Source organism: Lissotriton helveticus, chromosome 4_1 (genome assembly GCF_964261635.1).
Source record: "Lissotriton helveticus chromosome 4_1, aLisHel1.1, whole genome shotgun sequence".
Classification (NCBI taxonomy): Eukaryota; Metazoa; Chordata; class Amphibia; order Caudata; family Salamandridae; genus Lissotriton; species Lissotriton helveticus.
The window spans coordinates 294,886,909-294,911,414 of NC_136063.1; the positions used below are offsets into that span (position 1 = coordinate 294,886,909).

General features: G+C 43.4%; 1 protein-coding gene across 2 annotated transcripts in view; it reads left to right on the forward strand.

Moving 5' to 3' along the window:
* The window catches only part of ANXA13 (annexin A13), a 180,076-nt gene extending 156,322 nt beyond the window's left edge, over positions 1 to 23,754 (forward strand). Inside the window, exons 8-12 of one of the 2 annotated variants that reach the window (XR_013610482.1) lie at positions 2,341 to 2,442; positions 18,922 to 18,997; positions 20,598 to 20,710; positions 22,618 to 22,866; positions 22,961 to 23,754. Coding sequence is in view for 1 of the 2 variants with exons in the window: in XM_078686798.1 (XP_078542924.1) it covers positions 2,341 to 2,442; positions 18,922 to 18,997; positions 20,598 to 20,710; positions 22,618 to 22,737 (411 nt within the window). In the remaining variant the exon portion in view is untranslated. Of the gene's footprint in view, positions 1 to 2,340; positions 2,443 to 18,921; positions 18,998 to 20,597; positions 20,711 to 22,617 lie in introns of both variants that reach the window. The other variant, XM_078686798.1, reaches the window with a different exon arrangement.
* The last annotated feature ends 752 nt before the right edge of the window (positions 23,755 to 24,506 follow it).

The window sequence follows — 24,506 nt, forward strand, 5'->3', positions numbered from 1 at the left end:
AGGCCTTTATCTCTATCTGATATATAAGTTAGTTTATAAGAGATTAAGAAGCAGTCTGGATGTGCTGGAGAAGTTATTGGGCTCACGTGGAGCTATATATAGTATTCAGAAGGTAACTTGAAATATATAGCATATGATCTTTGCAATTGGAACTGTCACTAAGGCGCTCAGCGAGAACATCATAATAGCTTTTAGCCACCTGAAGATTATACTGTCCTCAAGCACTGATGGCTTCCTTAGACCTAAGGCTATTGCCCACTAGGGGCCGTATTATGTATTGACATTTTTTGCGCTCAGCGCATCTTTGAAAAGGTGCACCGGATGAAAACAATGCCCATGCACCTCATTATGGCGAATGCGCTCCCCTGGGGGCAGCCGCGACCTTGTTTTGCCCTGAGGGCAGCGCATTCATGTGAAAACACAGAGCAGCTGCTCCGTGGCTTCACAGTGCAGGCGGCACCCGCCTGCACTTTCAAAGGGGATTAGAGATCCCCTTGCAGGCAGGTGTGGTCAGTGACTGCACTCACCTGCAAGGGGATGCCTGGGGGGTCCATGGGAACCCCTTTACCCCCTGCAGAGAGCCGCTGTCAGGGAGCACACTGACAGTGCGCCATCTGAGGGCTTCTTTGACTCTGCGCCCGCATCTGTAATATGGCCCAGGCGTGGAGTCAAAGGAATTCCCTCATTTGCAAATGAGGGCACACCCTCCGAAGGTAGCGCTGGTGCATTAAGTGCGCCAGCGCTATCGGTATTATAGAAGGCGAGGCATACGCGTCTGTGTCCCTTTCTATAATACCAAAGTGCCCCGGAGGCGCACAAAGCGGTTGCAAACGCCTGTTGGGGCACCTTATGTAATATGGCCCCCAGACCGGTTACGTAAGGAAGATAAAAGAACACAAATATGTCTTGTTGTCCTGCTGAGCACCTAGCACTGTTGAGCTTGCTTGCAGCTTACATGCAGTAAGGATCAAGAGGTTCAGATCCCATTTTTGTCCTCCCTTTTTAGTCGCAGACATTCTCGGATTTTCTACATTTAGGCTTTGGTGTAGTTTTTCTTTGTGACCTTGCATTAATTTCTCCTGATTGCTAGTTGCCTCTAAAAGTGGGTACAGCTTTTCTTCCAAGTTAACTTTCAAACTGTTTTCCTTGGGACTTTAAAATGAGATGGATTTTTGCAATTGTTTTTTGTTGCAATAACTTCACATGACAACCCACTGCAGAAAAGTTACTATACTTCATGTAGTAATTGTCATATTTGCAAGAATTAAGGGACGTATTGCAAGAGAAAATCTTTGAATCGTCGCACACCCCTAAATGAAAGTTATTTTACTGATTCAAGATTCAAAAATAGCTTTATTCGATTTTTGCAAAAGAAAATCATAAAAGCGCAGTTAATACAACATAAAATTGAGTTCAGAGCTCAAGCTTAAGAACAAAGAAAGAAAATTCTTTAGACTGTTTACAAGGTGACTATCAGAGATCAGAAAAGTAGTCAATTCATGGACGCTCTGCACCTTACTGCAAATTTAAAAAAACTGGCAGCTGCAGTAATCGTGAGTTCTTCCTCGAGCATGGATAGCTTGAGTAGGGCTGGCCTGCATTGTCTTAAGCCCCACAACTTCAGAAGTGGAAGTAGATGTTTCTTTCTTCCCCAGTCATAAAATTTACAAAACAAAACGACGTGTATGTTGGATTGCTTGGAGACATTGTCACATTTTACTGTATATTTGCCCTTTATTATATATTTGCCCTTTACTGTATACTTGTCCTGAACAAGATCTAAGGTTGCAAATTACAACCATTACCGAAACATATATATTTATATATCTGCAAGGGTCAATCCTGGGGTCTGTAATCCCATTGCTGCAGAAATCAGTTTCTTAATGTCATCTTAATGATTTTTAAAAGCTCAATATGCACCAATCCCTTCAGAATATAATATAACCCACTTTCAGCTCTGCATTGTTTCCACTTTTATCTGTGCAAGTAACATCCTGTGTTTAAAATGTATTAGCGCTGTTACTTTCCTGTATATATAACATAGATTAAAATGTATTTTAATATGTCATACTGCCCCTCCCCATTTTGCTACAATGGCACTCCCGTTTTCATTGACAACACATATTGATTAAACTTTGTGTTCAACGTGTAATTAACAAACATGGAACTAACTACAGTGCTGGCCCATGTTAAATTATGTGGCCTAAATGGCGACCCAACCTATAAACTAGTTTGTAGGATCTCTGTTTTGGCTATTCATTGTTGATACTTGCATTTCTAATTATGAACTGAAATAAATCCTTTGAAAGTTGACATTTGTTTCTCTGTTTTTCATTTGAGGCAGGACAAGGTCGCTGGGGTACAGACGAACTCCAATTCAATGTTGTCCTTGCAAAGAGAAATTACATGCAATTAAGAGCCACTTTTAAGGCCTATGAGATTGTAAGTACACACTTCAGCACGCGAGCGTAATTCTATTGAGCCTGTTCTTAAGTGCAATAGACTACCACTACCGTAGTTTCTGCTATTTAGACAAACGCAGAAGTCTGTAAGTATGAAATAAAGTGTGTGCTCGCATTTATGCGCACAAGCTTGGGGAATGCTTAAACCCTGGAGTAGAGGTCTCCAACCTTTTCTGTAATAAGAGCTACTTATGTTTAATGAAAGTCATGCTGAGCTACTAATATTAGTGTTTTAATAGTGATCACAACATTCAAGATTACTTTAGTAGCCACCATGTGCAAGACTACCAGCAGTGACAACCTCAATGCTTCAGGCATAGTTGCCAGCAGCATTTAAAAAATGCTTGGTCAGTGTGGAATGCTTCTACATTGGTGATACATAGCAGCCATACCTGCAATGCCCTTGGCCCCATGGCAATAATATCAGTAATATGTCTTCTTTACACCGCATAATTGTATCACTCAAATATTAGCTTTCAATTTGCATTAGAAATTCAATCATTTTTCTCCAAACATCGACTTGTGAGTTGTGAAAATCTACACATTTTCATCTCAAATACATGGTTTTCAGTTTTGGTACATATATAATATTACAAACAAACATTTAGTGGGCTGGGATGTACATAGGAGAGCTACTTCCAAGTAGCTGGAGAGCTTCCAGTAGCTTACACGCTACTCGTTGGAGAAGTCTTGAACATCATTCAGGTCTCTTTTGGTAAAAGAGGTTAAAAAAGAGTAGCAGCATTTAAATACAATGTGGCAATTTTCATTCCTACACTCAGTATTGTTTTAAACAGTTCTTTTGCCAGAGGCCTTGAGGCACACGTTGCCCAGGGGCATTTCTCTATATGTCTACACCCTTGCAGTGCACAGGGACCCCTTTCCTTCCTTTGTGGTATTTGCCCCATTTCATTCAGCTTGAGGACCCCCATTCCTCCCACCTCACGAACTGCACATTCCTCTCCCTGCACATTGTCATGTTGTGCAGAGATCTCTGGCCCTTCTCTCATTTGATGGATGGAAAGTGTGTGGCTGTTTTGTACCCCATACATCCCTCACCATGATTTTTTGTATTTGTATTTAACCGTATTTGTAAAGCGCATCAATCGTCCCGAAGGACATCACGGCGCTAGGACAGATTAGAGTACAGTGCAATTTGATCAATGTTAGGATCAGTATCTAGGGAACAGGGTAGTTTTCAGTTTTTTCCTGAACAGAAGCTAGTCGTCTGTCAGGCAAAAGTCAAGGGGTAGGCTGTTCCAAAGGACTACGGCTGATTTGGAGAAGGACCGGTCGCCTATTCTCACCTTGGATGTGCGCTTGCGTGAGGCGAGGGCTTGGTGACATGATCTCAGGTTACGCGAAGGGATGTGAAAATGTATTTTATCTTGTAGGATGTATGGTCCTTTTTTATGCAACGTTCTATTCTCAAAACAGAGGAGCTTGAAGTTCGCTCTCTGGCGGACTGATAGCCAACGTAATTCCTTCAAGCAATGGGATGCTGAACTGTATTTTTTTTATTACATATTAGTTTGGAGGCGGCGCTCTGGACCACCTGAAGTCCAGAGAACAGATAGTCGGCCATGCCAACATAAAGGGCGTGCCATAATCGAGTCTGCTCATAAGCAGAGCCTGTGTAACCATTTGTCTGCAATTTTGTGGGATCCAGGGAAAGAGATGCCTGAAAAGTTTCAGTATAGAATAGGCTTTTTCGCACAGCATGCGTACTTGGTCCTGCATAGATAGGGTGTCATCGAAGATGATGCCCAGATTTTTTGCCGCTCGTTTGGATTTTGGGGCGGTGCCTGGGGCCAGCAGCTATTGTCCCAAATATCCTGGGCACCCCCGAAAACCAGGATTTCAGATTTCCCGGCGTTTCGTTTTAGACAGTGCTGGGACATCCAACCGGCGAGTTCAGTGAGACAATTTATTAAGTAGTTCTTAGTCTCAGTGTTTGTTAGCCTGTCTACAAGGGGAATCACTAATTGCGTGTCATCGGCGTATGAGCAGATGTCAAATCCCCATTTCCTATTAATATCCGCCAGAGATGAAACGTATGCTTTGAACAGGGTGGGGCTTAGGGTAGCTCCGTGCAGGGCTCTGTATTTAATGCTCTTTGAAGTGGAGGTGCAGGATCCCATATGAATTGTTTGGGTTCGATTTTTCAGAAATTAGGCAAACCATGACAGGACTTTAGAACGGATTCCTTTTTTATGCTGGATTTGGAGTAATTTGGTGTGTGATACAGTGTCGAAGGCCACAGGAAGATCCAGTAGGATTAATACTATGGCTCTACCTTGATTTACTAGTGATCTAATATTATCAGACACTGCCAGTAGAGTGGCTTCGGTGTTGTTATTGTCTCTAAAGCCCGTCTGTGAGGGGTTAAATAAGTTGTCAGATTCAAGGAAGGTGAAAAGTTGCCTATTTGCTAAACGCTCCAATACTTTGGATAGATAAGGAAGTTGTGAGATGGGGCAATAGCTACCTGGATCATATATTCCAAGTCCTGCTTTTTTTAGAAGTGGAAATACCACAGTTTTTTTCCAAATGTACGGGAATGATGTTTGCTCCAGAGATTGGTTAAGTGTTTTGGTGACGTGATTGGATAAAACTGATGCTAGTCTGGCAAAGATAAAATGAGGGCAGGGATCAAGTAGAGATCCTGCCTTGACCTCAATCATGGCTTTGGCCACTTCTTCCTCTGAAAAAGGAGTTAGAGTGTCAAGGTGAATTTGTGCAGAGGGATGAGGGGCCAAGTTTTCCCAGTCAGTATTATCGTCTTTGGGGGGGGATTGTCAAAGGATGCGTACATTTTTGTCACTTTGTTGGTGAAAAAATTATTGATTAATTCACAGTTCTCTGTTGTGGGACTCATGGTTTGAGATAGGCTGGTGGGTTTACAAAGTTCGTGAATAACTTTGTTAAGTTCCTTGGGCGAGCTGCCATTGTCTTTAATCCTTCTTGTATAGTAGTTTGTTTTGGCGTTTTTTACAGCGTGATGGTAATTATTTTGTTCAGCTAAGAAATGTTGTCTATCTGTACTGCCCTTTGACGTCTCCATTTATGCTCAAAAGTACGACATTTTCGTTTATTTGTTTTCAGTTCAGGAGTGTACCATCTGTCGGATATGGAATTGTTGTCCAGTTTTCTATTGAGTTTGGGGGCGCATTTGTCAAGAGACTTCTCAATTTCTTGTTGAGACGCTAGAAGAATAGGAGTGGAGTGTGTACGGGTTAAGATGCGTGAAATGCATAGTAAAGGCTTCCTGAGTAATTAGGTTCAAGAGTCTAATCCCTGATTGATGTGTAGATTCAACCTTAGATGGCTTAATTGGTCGAGTTAGGGAAAAGGAGATTAAGGAGTGATCTGTCCACAAAAGCGGTTTAATCTCATGAATGTTAATAGTTGTTATGTTCGAGAACAATAGGTCCAAGGAGTGTCCAGCCACATGGGTTGGTTCTGATATGCTCTGAGTTAGTTGCATAATGGCCATATCGTTTTCCAAATGTTTAACACCTGGATTAGCAGTATTTTCAAAATGGAGGTTAAAATCGCTCAATACTAGGAATTGATTCTGTTTTAGGCAGAAGGGGAAAAGTTGAGCAAGTAAGTTAGCGCTTAATCCAGAATAATGGCCAGTTTGGTTATAGATGACTGTTCCTCCCAGTAATACGTGGGCACCCTTCAAAACTGAAAAAGGTAGGAACTCATGGGAGCCTACTTGGGTGATTGTGGTGGGAATGCAGGAGAAATGGTCTTTGAAAAGAATGGCTCTACCACCACCTCTCCTGCCTTTCCTATCCTGTTTTAGTATTTTACAACCAGGTGGGAGGGCTGAAACAATGTCGGGAGAGTTATTATCATCAAGCCAAGTTTCGGTGGCGAAGGCCAGATCTGGACATAGGTCATCTAGAGTGTCCCAAATCTCAGTACTATGTTTGGGAGAGATCTGGCGTTGATGTAGATACAGTTTAAGGACAGGTTATTATGATGTTGGTTTGTGTCTACCTCAGTGGTCAGGGTGTGGACATCTCGTCTCCCCCATTTGCAGTTGAGACAGGAAAAATGTCCTTCAACCACAGCTGGGGAAGCTTTAATACGGCATCAATTTGGTTTTTGTTTCTCTGACAGATTCAGAAGCTTATCTTGAGAGTATGTGAGAGGGGGAGATCTTTCTGAGGTGTGGGGGCAGCGTTTCTGGCCCCTGGGCCCGGTTGGGCATGGACGGGCGCAGATGGGCTTGTCTTCGGTGCACTAGCTGCGCGTCGAGGCAGGCATCTGTTTTTATGATGCCGGTCGGGCAGCTAGACTGCTAACCGCAGTGGTGCTTCCTGCCGGGAGTAGGACACTACCGGTTTGCATCCAATTCCTTCCACACAAGCAGAACAATCCGTGGTGGACCAGGGAAGACGCAGTGGGGGCAAAGTGTAACAAAGTTTAAAATGAAAGAAAATAGTCAATTTTAAAAAGCAGAGATGCTGAAGACGTTTCTGAACCCGTTAACAGTCGTTCCACGCAGTGGGGGCAAAGTGCAATGTGCAGGTAAGCAAAATATTGTGCAACTAAACAGAGTTTAAAAGAAATAGAAATAGTCACTTTTAAAAGCAGAGATGCTTAACACGTTCTAATGCGCAGGGAACCCTTTACCAGGCGTTCCAGTCACTATTAAGGAGACCAACTGTTCTGTTGCTGGATCCTAGTTGCCTCTGGACATGGGAGCCTCCTCCGGTGTTCTTGCCTGCTACCTTGTTGCCTCCATGGTGTGACTGGCCTGTACTGCCAGTGTATACGTCCCTTCCCTCATCCTGCAAGTGTAAAGAATCACTTGCTGGGCCATTGAAGAAGCGAGCTGTCACGGTCTTCACTCACATCCGTCAGTCTGGTCTTGGCTTCATCTCCACTCTCTTCTGTCTCTTGACAGACAACACTGAAGCAGGAGAAGAATTTGTATGGAGGGGGCCTCTGCGGTGGTGGTGGTGGTTAAGTACATTGGATGAGCATAGATTTGGAGACGGTGCAGGTAACAATGGTTAGGTAAGAAGTTAGAACACACCATCACAAATAAAGATTGAGTGTGTTTGGTGTGGTTAGTGTGGACAATATACCATTTATTGTGATTGGATGCACTGCTCATTCCTGACATGGGCCAAACTGACAGCACTGCCTCCTACCACAAATTTCTCTGATTGGTGGGCAGGGCCGGCTTTAGGGCAGAGTGACTTGTGCAGCCTCACTGGGCGCTGACCTGTGGAGGGGGTGCTGATCTTAGGTGGGGGGTGCTGTGTTTAGCAATAACTTATGATTGGAGAGATGAGGGGCACTTTTGCCAGGTGGTAGTGTAAGAATCCAAGGAGGCAGTCTTGGGGTGGGGACGCCAAAAATTATTGTTGCACCGGGCGCCACCAGCTCAAAAGCAGCGGTGGGCAGCGGAGAGGTGAAAGTGACTGTGGGCCACTCATGAGCCCCAGGGACTGACATACATTTCTATCCAACCATCAAACAATGGTGGTAGGCGGGGCAACCTTACCATTGGCTTCCACAGCTCAGCCAACTTGCCTCTAACCTGTCGCCTATGGGAGACTCAATGGAAAGCAAGATAGCAGGCGGCATGATGGGTAAACTCTAAACCTATAGCTTGCTCGGTCAATCAGGGCTGTCCATTGCTGTTGCTGCTACATGTGACAGGGCTCTACCCTCTGTTGAGGTCGAAGAGAAACAATGAGTGGAATGCTAATAAAAAGCACCGAGGAAGAGTAGAAGTCACTTTAATGCCACTGCTTGCTCGTAATAAATTGTTACAATTGAGTATTAATGTCAGATTCTTATTATAGACATGTTATGCCATTAGAACGTACCTCCATCAACAAAATAAAGTTCATGATTCTGTAGGGAGATAATTGTTCAGCACTTAGTAAGAATAAACAAATAGTTCAACAAAACAGAAACATAAATAAAGGTTTTACCTTCTGCTGTATGTATTTATGTCATCTGTGGGTGGTTACGCAGGGTGCTAATTCTCATCTGTGTATTTGTTTACACTCAGTTGCAGCAACCGTAGTTTGTCTTTCCCCATCGCTGGTTAGAAAGTATTTCACAAGACTCACTTCGCCCACTGTGCTCAGCACGTCAAGTTCCCACCTACAGTATTTCTGTTTTGTGAGAGCAGGCAGATGCCACTGTCAGTCACTACAAGAGTGGCGCATGGCTGGGGCACGAGGCACCGCTGGGGCACGCGGTGTGAATACATCAAACTGAGAAATTCAAGGAAAGGATCGTTTCTGAAGAGATGGGAAAAAAATACATTGACTCAAGACGTGCTTATATTTTTTTATTCTTTAATAAACCTACAATAAAGTTTTATTGGGCACAGATTTTATATCAAGTTTCCTTTATTCTACTTAACAACAAAGGACACATTTACAAAACCCATGGCAGGAAAGATGGGCCTTCACACACGGAGGCATCCATGAACTGTAGGCTTTCCAGGAATTGTAAAAGAAGGCAGCAGTACTTCCGGGAAGCTGTGACAGGCAGTCAAGCGTCCCAGGAGTGCTAACATTACACATCCGGAAAAATGTAGCAAGTCTATACTTCTTCATGGGTACAGTCTAAAATCTTGAACTATTTTTTTTTTGTTTCTCTAGAAAGAAATAGTTTTTTCATGCGTGAGAAACCCCCTCTTTTATATCCCTGATAAACAATGCAGTGCCGAGGTGCACGAGTAGCCTTGTGGATCTGGGCCGTGAAATCCTTCTTATAATACATGCCATTCTGTAATCCCTGTATAAACAGCAGTCAGTCATTTCTTTACAATCAGTGACTTATGACGCATCAAGTCACTGACAATAAAGAAAAGCTATCGGGAATCGGCTATTTTAAGGTTATTACAGTCGAGTTCTGACTCACAATGCCTGCTGTCAGAGCCAGCAGCCCAGGTGAAAGGCAAGTCAGGTCACCAGCGTAGTTAAAGCAGCTGTTTAAAGCAACAAAAACAGAATATTGCTTTTCTTTCTTCTGTTCTATGCTGGCAAGCAGAAAGATTATGTTTATTTTTTGCACTCCTTACATAGAGAAAAGCTACAATCTTTCTGCCGGTTTCTGCACATTCCGCGTTTTTTTTTTTTTAAACTGACTTGTATGGAACAGTTTCTAATATCTGTTTGCAACAAAAATCTAACAGTTTTTGATGTGTTTAATTTTGCACTAGAGGTTTTATTTTTATCCTTCATGTTCACAAGCATGCTCGCTTCAGGACTAATCGAGTACCACATTTGCTGTGACACACAGTGGACTGGATCTTGTTTGTAAACTAAGTGCTGGAGAGGTGATGTGGCTTGACTAGGCTGTGTGTGGGAAGCCCATCAATTTCAGGAAACTAAATGTATCTGTAGGAAGCTGGCTCTCTGTTTAGTGCACACAACCAAGGTACACTGTCTAGAGAGTTCTGGCGCAACCCTTAATGGTTTGTGGTAGTGCGGTCAAGCAGTTTAGTATTATAATCGGGTAGTGCTAAGCATTTGTTGTACTCACAGAAGCAATAAATGAGACCTACACTAAAGAAGAAATCAGAAACCAATTTAGAACATCATTTGCAATGCAATCGGTCTCACGTTTGCTAGAGTTTAAGCTATTGGCATTGTTAATGACAATACCTTTTATTTTACTGTTTTGATAATTAACACACAAATAAAAGGCATTGTCATTTACAATGCCAATAGCTTAACCTCTTTTAAATGTGAGACCTATTTAATTTCACAGAAGCGGTCGCATTGTCCCGTGCTGCTTGGAAAGTAAAAGCACACATGGCGTGCTGAATGTTGCAGTAAAGCATGTTGTGCCTGCAGTAGGAGAAACTCATTAAAAAAAGAAGTGCTTACAGACTAAGTAAGATACACCGTGGAGCAACCGAAGTCAAAGGTCCAGTCCTCATGGGAGGTTTACAAATGAAGACATGGCGTTACTAAGGAAGGACTGACAAGCCTATTACCAAATCAGAAGCCAGCATTTGCAAAAGACAATGACATAAGTCAATGAAAAATATGGGCAGAGTGGGCGGAGCTTCAAGGCCATACTCGAATACAGCATGCCTCGCAGAGCAGCACATGCACTGCCCAGACTTGACCTAAAAATGACACATATTTTTATATAAATTTCAACACCAAGAACTTCTGTATCAAGTATGTACTTTTCATGATATCAATTTTCACAAGTAAAATGTTCACTTAAATACGTCTTGACGCGGTAATGCTTTCCTATGGGGAGTAAAGCATTTGCTTCACACAGTTAGTTGCAATCAGTTTCCACGGGTCCCCCTCAGGACTTAAGGTGGTTGGGGGCCATGGTCCAAAGAACCACCAGCAGTTAGTCTTTACCTACCCGAGAGTGTCTGGCTGCAGAGGTACTGATCATATTGGTATCTTTGCGTGCTACACCGAAAGAGAGGGGTGCACCTACAAACAGGCTGCAGAGGTGGACTTGGGGGCAAGTCCAGGAGCTCCCAACGGGTGTCTCGGTTCATGAGGGCCATGGGACTAAGGAAGCACAGTCGGATCTCGGGAACCCAAGCTGGGGTGCTTGGGTACAGACTGGTTAGGTCAGCTGGGTATGTGTGTCACGGGCACTCACAGTTGTCGGTCTTGCCTGCTAAGGGGACAAAAACAGAACAGTTGAGCCACTTTTGTAGTGGATCTCTGTGGTGCTGATGTCCCTTAGCGGCTGCTTGGTCTTGGAGTTGTTGGAGTCCAGATGGGACTCAAGCAGGCTTTGGTTGCTGCAAAGGATACGATGCCCTTGGCATTGGTGTTGTACAGCTCCAGTTGGTCCTGGTGTCTTCTCACGTGGTGGGGAAGCGGATCTGACCTCCTGGAGTATGGTGACCTCTTCCTGGGTGGCTGTGGCATTGGAGAGACCATGGAGTGGCAGAACGGTGGACCAGAATTTGCTGTTTGGTCCCTGCAAGAAGCAGGAGAGTAGCTCCTCTACTCCAAGGGAGACTGCTGGCAATTTACAAAGTGCAGCATGCCACAGGGTTCTTGGCAGGCGCACAACTGCAGGACGAGTTGGTTTGTTACGATTGTCCGGATCCGGCCCTGGCTTGCAGGTTTGGTGCCAAAAAATCCACAGCCGGTCCTCAGTTCTCGATTCTCGTGTCCATCGAATCTGAGTTCCTGGTGTCAGGGGTGCAACCTAAATACTCAATTTAGGGGCATTAAGGGGAGTGTAAGTTAGTAGCCAATTGGCTACTTACCTTTGTGGTGCCGACACCCCAAATATGACCACTTCCTGTGGGGAGTGGGCATAACACTGACCCAGTGTATCTAATTTCACCAAAAACCAAGAGGGTGAAATTCTACTTTTCGGGTTCACTTTAGGTAGCTCACCTTAGGGGTGTAACTAGCCTGTTAGTGAATATTCTTTCTAACTCGCTAATTTTCATGCCTGTCCTGGTCCCAAATGGGCCCTAGACAGGGGGTGGTATTTCCCCTGCCTGGGAGAAGCATGAATCGCATAATCTCCGTCAGATCCATGCCCACACCACATCTTCAACAAAGCCAGCACCACCATTGCACCCCATCTCCGGAAAGCCATCAACATCTCCTTTGAGACAGCAACCTTCCCGGAGAGCTGGAAGCGTGCCGAGATAAACACCCTACTGAAGAAACCCAAGGCAGACCTCAAGGACCTCTAGAACTTGCGACCTATCTCCCTGCTCCTGTTTCCGGCGAAGGTCATTGAGAAGACCGTCAACAAACAACTGACCCGCTAACTCGAGGAGAACAACATCCTGGACCCATTCCAGTCCGGGTTCCGCAGCAACCCTAGCACCGAAACTGCCCTCATCGCCGCCACCGACGACATCAGGGCCCTGCTCAACAATGGAGAAACCGCACCCCTCATCCTTCTGGACCTGTCAGCCGCCTTCGACACGGTCTGCCACCGCACACTACGCACATGCCTCCACGACGCCGGGATCCAAGACAAGGCCTTGGACTGGACCACCTCCTTCCTCTCCGGCAGAACACAGAGCGTCCGCCTCCCCCTTTCTGCTCCAAAGCCACCGAGATCATCTGAGGCGTACCCCAGGGCTCATCCCTCAGCCCAACGCTGTTTAACATCTACGTGGCACCACTCGCCCACATCACCCGACTGCACGACCTCAACATCATCTCCTACACCGATGACACCCAACTGATCCTCTCCCTCATCAAGGACCCCCACACCACCAAGACCAACCTCCACGAAGGAATGAAAGCCGTCGCAGAGTGGATGAAGAATAGCCGACTGAAGCTGAACTCGGACAAGATGGAAGTCCTCATCCTCGGCTCCACCCCCTCGGCCTGGGACGACTCCTGGTGGCCAACCGCACTGGGAAGAGCTCCAACATCCACCGACCACGCACGCAACTTAGGGTTCATCCTCGACTCTACCCTCTCCATGACAATGCAGGTCAACGCCATCTTGTCCTCCTGCTTTAACACCCTCCGCAGGCTCCGCAAGATCTACAAGTGGATCCCCACCAAAACGAGAAGAACGGTCACCCAGGCCCTTGTCAGCAGCAGGTTGGACGACGGAAACGCCCTCTATGCAGGAGCCTCGGCCCAACTCCTGAAATGACTTCAACGCATTCAGAACTCCTCCGCACGCCTGATCCTCGACATCCCTCGCCTCAGCCACATCACACCCCACCTGAGAGACCTGCACTGGCTACCCGTCAACAAGAGGATCACCTTCAAGCTCCTCACCCACGCACACAAGGCACTCCACAACACCGGACCAGCGTACCGCAACCAACGACTCAGCTTCTACACCCCCACCCACCAGCTCCACTCCACCAACCTCGCCCTCGCCACAGTCCCCCGCATCCGAAGAACGACCTCGGGCAGCAGATCGTTCTCCCACCTCGCCTCCAAGTCCTGGAACACCCTCCCCATCCACCTACGGCTGACCCAAGACCTGCTGACCTTCAGGAGACTTCTCAAGACCTGGCTTTTCGAGCAGTAGCAGTATTACCCCCCAGCGCCTTGAGACCCTCACGGGTATGTAGTGCACTTTACAAATGCTCTGATTGATTGATTGAAAGGAGGCAGAACCCTTTGAATCCTCCTCCCTTGATATGCTGATTACCAGCCATCCTGCTTCGAGGAGGTGTAAAACACCTCCTTTCGGAGAAGGAATTGTATCTGCCCTCAGACAGCATTGGCTCTCTCCTACAGGGTGTCAGAAACCTGTTTGTGGTGGATTTTCAGCAATTTTGCCATCCGCAAATCTCGCGATATTGCCGAAAAACCCGCCAATCCGCTCGCGGAAGGATTTATTTTTTTTGGGCCCACAGGAAGCACTTACAGTTAGGGCAGGTGCTCGAGTTGAAGCTAACTTTGTAACCATCTTAGAATGGCGCCGGCAAGCTGCCAGAGTTGAAGTTACAACTTCAACTCTGGCAGCTTGCCGGCGCCATTCTAAAATGGTTACAAAGTTAGCTTCAACTCGGGCACCTGCCTTAACTCTGTAAGTGCTTCCTGTGGGCCAAAAATTAAACCTCAACAGGAAGCACTTACAGATAGAAATAAAGCAGGTGCCCGAGTTGAAGCTCAAATTCAGTAACGTTTTAATCAGCCCAAAACATTAGTGAGCACGGTCGAGGCTGGGCAAGTGTGCTTTGACCCCATATCTGCCGTCGAAAATTAGCTGTAATACTCGAGGGTGGTCTTTGCATCCATGAGTTTCTCGAGCGCAATCCCCGTGTAGTTCCTGTGACCAGGAGGCTGCTTTCTCCTCACCTGCTGCCCTGCTCGCTCTCTGACCCTTTATACACAAGAGGCATAATGACACGCATAGAAGCCCCGCACCACCCACTAGCAGTATCAAACGTCTTCCCGCCCTTTCCCAACTATGATGGACCTCTCACTGAAGGGACCTCGGCGCCTTTTGGCGTGGTGGCAAAGTTACAGGCACACATGGTCAGTGGAGACAAATCTTCTGGCCCTTTACGCAGCTGCAGTGTAGGAAAAGCACTATACATTTACCCAACGAGGTAGCGCTTACTGATTAGCCAGTAGAGTACTCCAGTTGAGTAGAGTGCAAATCACAACAAAATCCGCGAGTTCATGGGAAAATCCGCAAATTCGCAGATTTTTTTGCGAATTTCGCAGATGCAGATCCGCAAAGTTCGCCCATACTTAGTCTACACCAGTCAGCCAGTACACTATAGGTTAGTAGGTTTTCAGGGGGGCACCTACTGGCATCAGTAGGGATTTATTAAGACAATGTGTTTGATACCAAACACAATCTGTTTCCGTGTTCAGTAAAGCCATCATGTAGCTGGGAAACGCGGAATGACCAGTGCTCAGTATGTGTACTTAAGATGGATTCCCTGTCCACCTGTACTATCTAGTAATTGAACTGGTTGAAGAGGACAGCACAGGGGTATGCCTGCTCCTGCAGAAATAATCACACATGTAATATAATGCACACCGCCTTAGGGCTGTAAACCCTGCTGTAGGGGTGACATACATATATTACATCCAGTATGCAGTGACTGAGGAAATTACGCACAAGGTGTGTGCCATGTCGTGTTTTCACTTTTGTCTGCACCATTTCACATAGCCTGCGATGGCAGTCTGCAGGAGTGTGGTGGTGGGGCCCTTAGGGTGGCACAGTACATGCTGCAGTCACTAGGGACCCTCTTTAGAGCCCATGCCCTAGGTACCAGGTGTACCATTTACTTGGGACTTACAGGAGTGCTAAAGGGCTTGCCAGTTGTTGGACAATAGTACAGTTGCCTTCCTTGTTTTTGGGAAAGAACACCAACACTGGGGACCTGATTAGCAGAAACCCAGTGCTGCTCAGTCAAAGGGCCTGATTTACATTCCAGAGGAAGTGTTACTGTCACAACGGTGATGGATATCCCGTCCGCAGAAACACAATTCCTATTATATCCTATAGAATTTATATTTCAGCCGATAGCATATCCATCACCGTTGTGATGGAGTAACCGGTCTGCAGAGTTCGAAATCAGGCCCAAAGTTGCATCAAATACCTGGCAAGAAATGGTGGTGACCATGTCAAAAAGAGGCACTTTCCTACAGTATGTAATTACATTGTGAGTATAATGACTGATGCGCATGTGTTGTAATGTCTTGCCAGTTGCATAACAATAGCCCCTGCAGCACTGGGGGGATCCGAGCTCCAGGAGGCCCCCATTCAGGACTGGGCCCACGCATCGGCTGAGAGGTCCTGGCTGGGTCCGGAGCGTCCGGATTACTCATTTGACTTCATGTACTTTGCAGGGGGCCCCCTCAGGTTTCGTTGTGCCAGTGTCTTGCATGGTGTTGGTTTGCAGTGCAGTGGCCTAAATTCCTAATTCATGTATACTACTTCTTATATAAATAAGTTACACCAGCATATTAAGAGAAGAGTTACCAATGACCTTATGCAATATACTTTTAGTGTCACTTAACTGCCTTTACATGCAGAGATTTTGTTTTTCTGAGTTTTTGAGCTCGTTGAAATGATTTACTCTTTTTTATCATCTGAAGTGCCCAACTTTTTTTTATCACTTTGTTGAAGCTCAACACATCATATACAATCATATTTGCTGGTGAAGATATAATGTAGTAGTAAGTGTCTATAATCCATAGAAATGAAACCGTTTGTGTACAGCTACATATCCATTGAACGTCAGTCAGAGATTTTCAGAGCCCTCCTCCCAACCTACTCTAACCAGGTAAGAGCATCCCATGCTGCATTGTGATAGGCTAGTGTACCGTCTAGAGACCTGTCTAGTGACATCAGATGAGGTTATGAATTGAGTCAATGGTAAAAATTCGACCGGTCTCAGTAGCTTGTTCTTCATACTACGTATCTTGGCATAAATGAAAATATCCAGCATGATGACATCCCCCCTTGGAGCAGAATTGTTGAAATGTCATACATTTCTAATCTACATACAGTTGACCCATGTTCTTCATAGTCAACATTAACACAGTATTTTGTACAGTGCGCTTGGCCATTGATGGTAGCAACGGGCTATGTACCAACAAGCATGAGCCCCTGGTTTTATGATACAGGGATCTTGAGGGCCAGCATGTAGGAGCAACAGTTTTAATCTCTCTTTTGGGGTTTGGGTAGGCCTAATGGGAGCAAAGAGACCAGGGGATCCCATTAGTTTGATCCTGTTTGGAGGTATGGTATGCCAAAATTAGGCGCAATTGCATAGTACCACTAAATAGTACGGGGCAGATTTACAAGCCCCTTGCGCCACTTTTGCATTACTTCTAACATGGGAAAAGTGACGCAAAAGTGGCGCAAGGGGCTTGTAAATCTGCCCCAACATTTCTGGGTCCGGTACCCTCCTCTCGCATAGGGGAGCACTAGTGTGTTCCAAGAAGTGCTCGCTGGTCTATTTCAGGTGCCCAACTTTGATAATGAGCACCGAAATATATGCTTCTTTCTGGTTAGTGTTTGGAGGTGGGTTTCTATGTCCATTGGCATGTGTTGTGGTGAAGTTTTTTTTTATTTTATCCCAAACAGTAATCAGGGGGGGTGATCTTTATGTATCCCAGGCATTCTCTATGCAAGTTTATGAACAGATATTTGTGAAAATGCCTAGTAATTAGGCAGAGGATGAGTTAAGTCTAAACTTGGGCATGCAGACAAAGCATTTATTAAATGAAACCGGAGTCCAATAAACACGGAGAGTCTGGAGTAATCTGAATCAAACAATCCGTACTGAAGTGTTTTCCTCACGATGGTGGGCAGGTCTTGACATGCACACCGCTTCAAATCCTGATTTGAGTTTAAAATCTATCCATAATTACTATCACAATTAAATTGTTGTAGGGGGATTTGTATTAATTTCTATCTAAAACATCAACTCTCCTTTGATTGGGGTGGAAGCATTAATTATAAATTATAAGTTGTTTTAAGGCTACAGTTTATTGAGGCTTTTATTACAAGTTCAGAGCTGAATTCCGATCCGTGTGCAAATGAGTTGTGTGATAATTACCACACCCTCGCAGGGGTTTATACTACCCAGCTTAATTGTACTTAAGCAATGTCAGAAGGGGACATATTATGCTGTATGTACTATATCTCTTTTGTTGTATTACTTGTATTTCATATTGTGCTTCTTCTTATTGTAAACTCAATAAAAAACTCTGAAAACAAAAAAAAGGATGAATTGAGTCTGCGAACTTCAAACCTGTGACATTCAAGTTACTCAGATGTCACTATTGGGCGCATAGCTCAATAAGCCATCTTGCCAGCTAGTTTCCAGCTTATTGCACACTTGTCACACATTCATAAAGACATCATTTAAACTAGGCCAAATAAGCTCTACCACATAATCATAGAACCAATAGGGGTAGAAAAAGGAGAAGCAGGGCTCAATGAGATAACTTTAAGGCAGGGGCAACTGAACCCTCTGGGAAGTGGTAGGGCGGCAGGGGGGAGGTGGGACATTAATAAATGTTTTTTAAAATAAAAAATAAATAAATAAATAGAGACTCACCGCATGCTGTGTTTCGCCTATCCCAATCCCTGGCTGGCACGCACACTGCGCAGGTTCCCAGATGCCAATCCCAGCGCTGCTTTCATGCTGGGATTGGTCTGAGCAGCCTGCTTTGATGCTCAGACCATGCCTGGGAGCCTGTGGCTTTTCTCCCCCTGCCTGCACAACACACCTGGGTGGAGAAAGGCTAAGTGTGCATAACAGTTTGGCTGGCCTAAAACAGCCGGCCAAACCATCATGCGCACTTAGTAGTGCCCACAACTCCTCCTCATGATTTCATGGCTGCGACTCGGCTAACCAGCAGAGGCAATGCTGAAAAAGAAAATGATAATAAAATAATGAAATTATAATTTTCTTTTGCGCTGTTGCCTCTGCTGGGTAGCAGCAGTGGGACAACACTCCTCCACCATAGCGGAAGAGCCGCCCCTGCTTCAAGGCAATATATTCCTCACAAAAGAGGTACAGTGAGGAGCGCAAAGGGACTGCCTGTACCAGCAAAACTCACCAAACATTCCACCCCTCGGTCCTACACACTTATTTCCCACACGCCCACAGAACACACACTCTTCACATACACATATTCCTCGCTGCTTCGACCACACTACCACAATAAAGATAATCTGATAAGAAATAAAGAAGGAATTCACAGCACCCAACTTTACAAAAGGTGAGGAGAGTCTGAGGAGCTTTAGATGAATGGGGTCATCTTTATCGAGTACTGCAGCGAGCACGTTTTGTCATAACCCTCCCTCCACATGTCCTATATGATAACTTCCGTAGCAAAATGTGTGTGTGACTAACCTTTCTAACCACATGTATGTGAAGAAATGAGGAGGTTCATATTTATAGGGAGAGTTTATTTACTAGAAATGCTAATGTTAAGAACCTCAAGGACTGCAACAATGTCAGCTTAAACCTATATTAATTTCTTCAATATTTCACTTTCAGCTGCATGGAAAAGACATTGAAGATGTCATTAAAAGTGAAACATCAGGAAACCTGAAGAAGGCCTACCTAACTTTAGGTAAACTTAAAGCAGGAACCTTTCCTTTATTTCTTTTTTCTTCACAATATTGTATGTTCTACAGGTTCCCTCTTTTGTCTAGTTGGTCGGTCCTTCATCTTGTACACACCTTATCACTGTCTATCAATAAAGAGTTGAGATCATTTCTCTGCTTCTGCAGAGCAACCACTTCATATTGGCATTGAGTCTCCAACAGCAGCTCAGTGATGTAAACCCTCCTGGCTGACACACAGCCACCAAGCAGATCTATTGGCACAGACAGGCAGACAACCGGAGCACCCGACAGTGCACTGTGAGCTGGTTTGTCAGCTTGGTACATGCCCTCTATCTGGCCACATTTTTGCTTTGTGACTCATGCTCCATGTTTTTGCACCTACTTCCTTGTCTCTGCTCAGATTCTTCCTCTTCTATTTCTCTTTTATTTAAAATCATTAATTTAACACTATAAACTACATGGTAGCATGCAGCAAACTTTTTTTTAAAGATTTACTACTGAAATGGTGCACCCTGATTATTGACACCAGAATATCAATGGTACCCAACATCGAGTATAAAATATCGAAAATAAAATACCGACAAGTAAGTCTAGATTTTCGATACCTAACTTTACATATTTGTATCTTGTTGATATATAGATGTATGTGTATATATATCTTCCAGATACGTAGATGTGAAGTTAGGATTAGTAAATCTATACTTCCCTGTATGCACTTACCTTTCTGTATTTTGTCCCTCAATATTCGTTCCTCGCTATTCTCGCACCAGACCCAACATCGAGTATAAAATATCGAAAATAAAATACGAATAAGTAAGTCTAGATTTCCGATACCTAACTTTACATATATGTATCTTGTTGCTATATAGATATATGTGTATATATATCTTCCAGATACGTAGATGTGAAGTTAGGATTAGTAAATCTATACTTCCCTATATGCACTTACCTTTCTGTATTTTGTCCCTCAATATTCGGTCCTCGCTATTCTTGCACCACGATATTCTGGGGATTGAAACTTAATAGCATAAGCTATTGAAACAGAGGTGCTATCGATGGAGTGCATCTTATTAAGCATTTAGCTACATGTTAAACTAGTCCCATCTTGAGGAAATGGTAGTATGTCCATCCTGTCCCAGTCAAAGTATAATAATATTGGCTGTGTCCAGGGAAACATCTTTGGTATGTCTATGAAACTGAAAACCATGTTTTATGGATGTATGACATTACGACGCATGCTTTTACCACGCATGCCTTTACAACGCGGTTTTTACATCGCATACCATTACAACGCATAGTGCTTTTGGGTGTTGGATAGTGAATTATTTAATTTACTATTCCAACCCCAGTCCCCGTGGATAGTAGGGAAGGTGTTGGATAGTAAATTAAATCTATTCCCTATCCTAGCAATGCGTTGTAATGGTTTGCGTTGTAAAAGTTGCGTCGTAAAGGCACTGCGTGGTAAAAGTTGCGTTGTAAAGGTTGTTCACCTGTTTTATGAGTAACCTTAATTAAAGACTGTGATGAATGAATTTTTTTTAAACGGAGGAATCCGAAGACATAACAGGGCGCATGTAATGCTGTTGCTCATTTGCCTCTGTCTAGTGAGATGTGCCAGGGATTGTCATGGCTACTTTGCCAAACGACTGAACAAGGCCATGAAAGGAGCAGGGACAGACGAAGACATGCTAATCCGCATCCTTGTGGCCAGGGCAGAGGTAAGACTCACTATCAATATCTTTAGTTGATGGCGCTATGTGCTAACATTGTTTTTACTAGTGATCTTTTCAAGTTTAGAGAGAGGGTGTAAAATGGAAGCCCAATTTATTGGATGAAGAAATGTACGAAATTGGATGAATGTATTGTCTTGTCTAACCAATCTTATGTTGGTGTGTTCTTCATAAACTTGTTTTTGCATGCCGAGATATATCACTTTGGGATTTGCATATGTCCATACCAGTTAAAAATGCCTGACACAAATATTTTTCAGAGTCTGAATAATTCAGAATCAAACCGGAGGTTCGAGGTTATGTTAGGAGAACAAACACAAGAGTCCGCATAAGTTAAACAGTTAACAAAGTAATCAATAGGGCGAAATATGCTGGTGCCTTTGTTGGTGAACTGACTTTGCAGTATGTTCTTTCCTTACCTGAAGTAGCAGAAGACATTTTTATGACATTACAGAACACAACACAAAGATGTGCATTGACAGCAGATGTACTTGCCAGCTAGTTTCCAGCTTATTGCACACTTGTCACACATTCATAAAGACATGTAAATGTCATAAAAAGATGTTTTAAAAAAGTAGCAGAAAACAATGACTCGCATTCCTAATTTTAAAATTATACATACCTATTCTAGCAAAGAGCAGTTTATCTCATCCGTAAAAGTGAGCTTAAAGTGGTCTGATTGGCTGATTTCTGCTTTTTCATCCATCTATCAATTCGTTTTTACATTCTGCTCCGTCAAATCACCAACATTTAATATAATTTTGCAGAGGAAACAAATGCCATAATATGACATTTTGAATTGCTCCAGCTTTCAGAACCCATTGCGTTTGAAGTTCCTGCTAGGCCTTTAAAATGGACTATAAAACAACTCCCCAAGAAGTATAGGTGTAGGGGAACTGGGGTCATAGGTTTTACAAAGATGCATTTAAAATCCATTGAACATAGATCAAAGGAAAACGAAAAGAAAAACAGAAATCTACATTTAACACATTTGTAACTTACATATACACCTAAACAAAGCCAAAGAGGTTTGAGAGGGAAACAATTTTGGACTTCTTATATGGCTCAAGAAAGGGCAAGGAAGTTTGTGTTTTAAGTGGGTGTCCAGGTCAGACTTTTTCCAGAGTACCACTCCTTTAAGACCTCACCCTAGTGTCTTAGGTGCACCAGAGCCAGCTGGGAGTTCACTGTGTGAGAGACATTTAGGAAGCAAGGAGCCCACAACCCTGACCAGCACTGGCTTCTTTTCAGTAGACATACCTCAAATGATAAGAGTGAACATGCAGAAATAGCCAAAGTGCAAACATAATCTCAGAGAGCTTATAATGTACCAATGGGATAAATAGTAATTTGTATAGTGTGCAAAAGCAACAAGTGTAGCATTGTGGCATTCTAATTATCTGCAGCAAATATATGCAGACCTGAATGTTTGACTGGAGATATGTGTGGTGTAGTTTGTCTTATGTGGGGAGAGTTGGGAAAGATAGGAGAGGTTCTGGGACTGTCACTCTAAAGCTGGAGACATTATAAGTAAGGATTGTATAATGTAGGTCGAGGAGTGCTAAATCTACACCAAATTTGCATGATAACTGACAAAGTAGATAAAATAATGTTTGATCAATTTTATGTAACAATGTCATATATTGATATCCTGAATCTCTGGCATGGATTTGGCACTCCTGTACCTACACTGGATACCCCTGATGAAGGGCAGCTATGAGCTGCAACATGTCAGGACGTGTTGTGGCTAAATTGACCTGATGATTTTAGGTAACCTATGAATATATATGAAAAAATGCATTGTATGTGCTAAATGTTTGGGTTCTGAAATGTGCAAGTGGAAGAAATGTTTTAAAAATAGTGTCCTGAAAAATATTCTTTTGGTATCTCAACAGATTGACCTTCAAACAATAAAGGAAAAGTACCAGAAGATGTACAGCAAATCCCTGGTTGACGCTGTTAAATCAGATACATCTGGAGATTTCTGCAAGTTACTGCTGGCATTACTGCACTGAACTATCCCATCCTGATGCCATGTTATGCTCAACACCAGAGCCTGAAACCCAAAAGGGAGAAGTCACTGTTCATTCTGGGCCTAAATATAATAGGCCTCAGCCACAAAGATTTTGTTGTGACTTATTCTTGTAGTACTCCTGAATTCCAGGAGTAAACCGGCAATAAGGCTGGAGAATTCCAGGGGTAATCCTTGCTTAGTCCTGAAATTCAGGAGTAAGTCAGGAGTACTGCAAGAGTAAGTCACACCAACTAAAACCCAAATCTTTGTCTCAAGTGTCTTATTTTATAAGGCAGGTTGAGCACATCTTAATGTTTGGTTGGCACGAAAATAAAAGAGTGAGAGAGTAAGTTACGTTGTTAATCTCATTGCTAATGTAAAAAATTAATCTATTTTCATAAAAATGAAAAATATATCATTATTTGCTGGCAGACAAGAGCAGGTCTGGTGATATTCTCTCCTTACAATTAGTAATTGAGTTTACCCTTCAAAATCTTGAAAAAGAGAACCACGTACTTCATTTCTAAAAACGTACTACATTACATTTTCAAATTTTTACATATGTAGTTTTTCTGTTTTCTCTAATTATGGCGATATGGATTTATAACAGATGTATGAAACAGAAATGTCAACTACTTTAATATAGTAAATTGTGTTGTGACCACAGAGCACTCAGACTCTTTCTAAGAGATTCAGGTTAAGCTTTGCTTTTCCTATGAAAGAATAGATAAACATCCTCAGGACCAAACCATTTTGATTGTTGGGTTTATGATTGTGGACGGGAAGATCAGTTCCATTTTTGAGGGAAAAAAACATAAATTCCATTTACATATGTTTAGATTGTGTTAACTACTTTTGAAATATAGGAAAGGAGACGTTTTCAAGTAATGTCTATTGGAAAGAGTTTGTTATATTCTAAATATACTTGTTTTGTATAATGACTGGACCGCGTATTATGTACACTATGTCGACACCGGAAGCAAAAGTACACTATTAATAAACTTGTGTTGAATTAAAATATTGTTGTTACTGATGTTATCTGAAGTTAACCTTAACTAGAGGTGATCTCAGGAACTCTGACAGAGATGGTAGTCTGTAATGTTAGCAGCTAGCCTGTTTCTTTAAAAAGTTACAAATCTTTGTGTGTGACGCCTGCCCATTTTTAAAATTAACAATTAGGTTATTCACAAAGTCATTTGGGAAACATTGGCAAGGAAAGGTCCTGCTTGCCTAACCTTTATGGCATAGGCTTTTCAGTGTGTAAGCCTAGGAAACTTGTCAATTTTCACCAACAGATACTTTTTGCTTCACATGGAAAACACGTGAAGTCACCCTTTTCTAACTGACCCCCTGAAAAATGGGGCATTGTAGGCACTTTCCCACATTTTCTGCAGCACTTTACCCTTGTTCATTCAGGTTGAAGTACAGAAGTGCAATTAAGTGTGTTAAAGGCATTGTACACATTTTTCAATACCCAAAAATGAATGCCACACTGACACACTGGGTGTTCACCTTGAATTACACCCATGTCTCTCTCTCTCTCCGCCGAATGCTCTTCGGGGATCAATATTTCCAAACTATGAGGCCTATTCACAAACTGCATTTTGTACTGTGTTTAGTAGTATTACAATAGTAGTACTAACATAACAAAATACTAATCTCATACCTATGTGGGGAGGTCTGTGCCCCCACCTCTTTCATCGTTTATGTTTAGAGATCTTCGCCTCAGCTGTGGAGGTCTCCTATAGGTTTTTTTTCCATTGAAGCTTC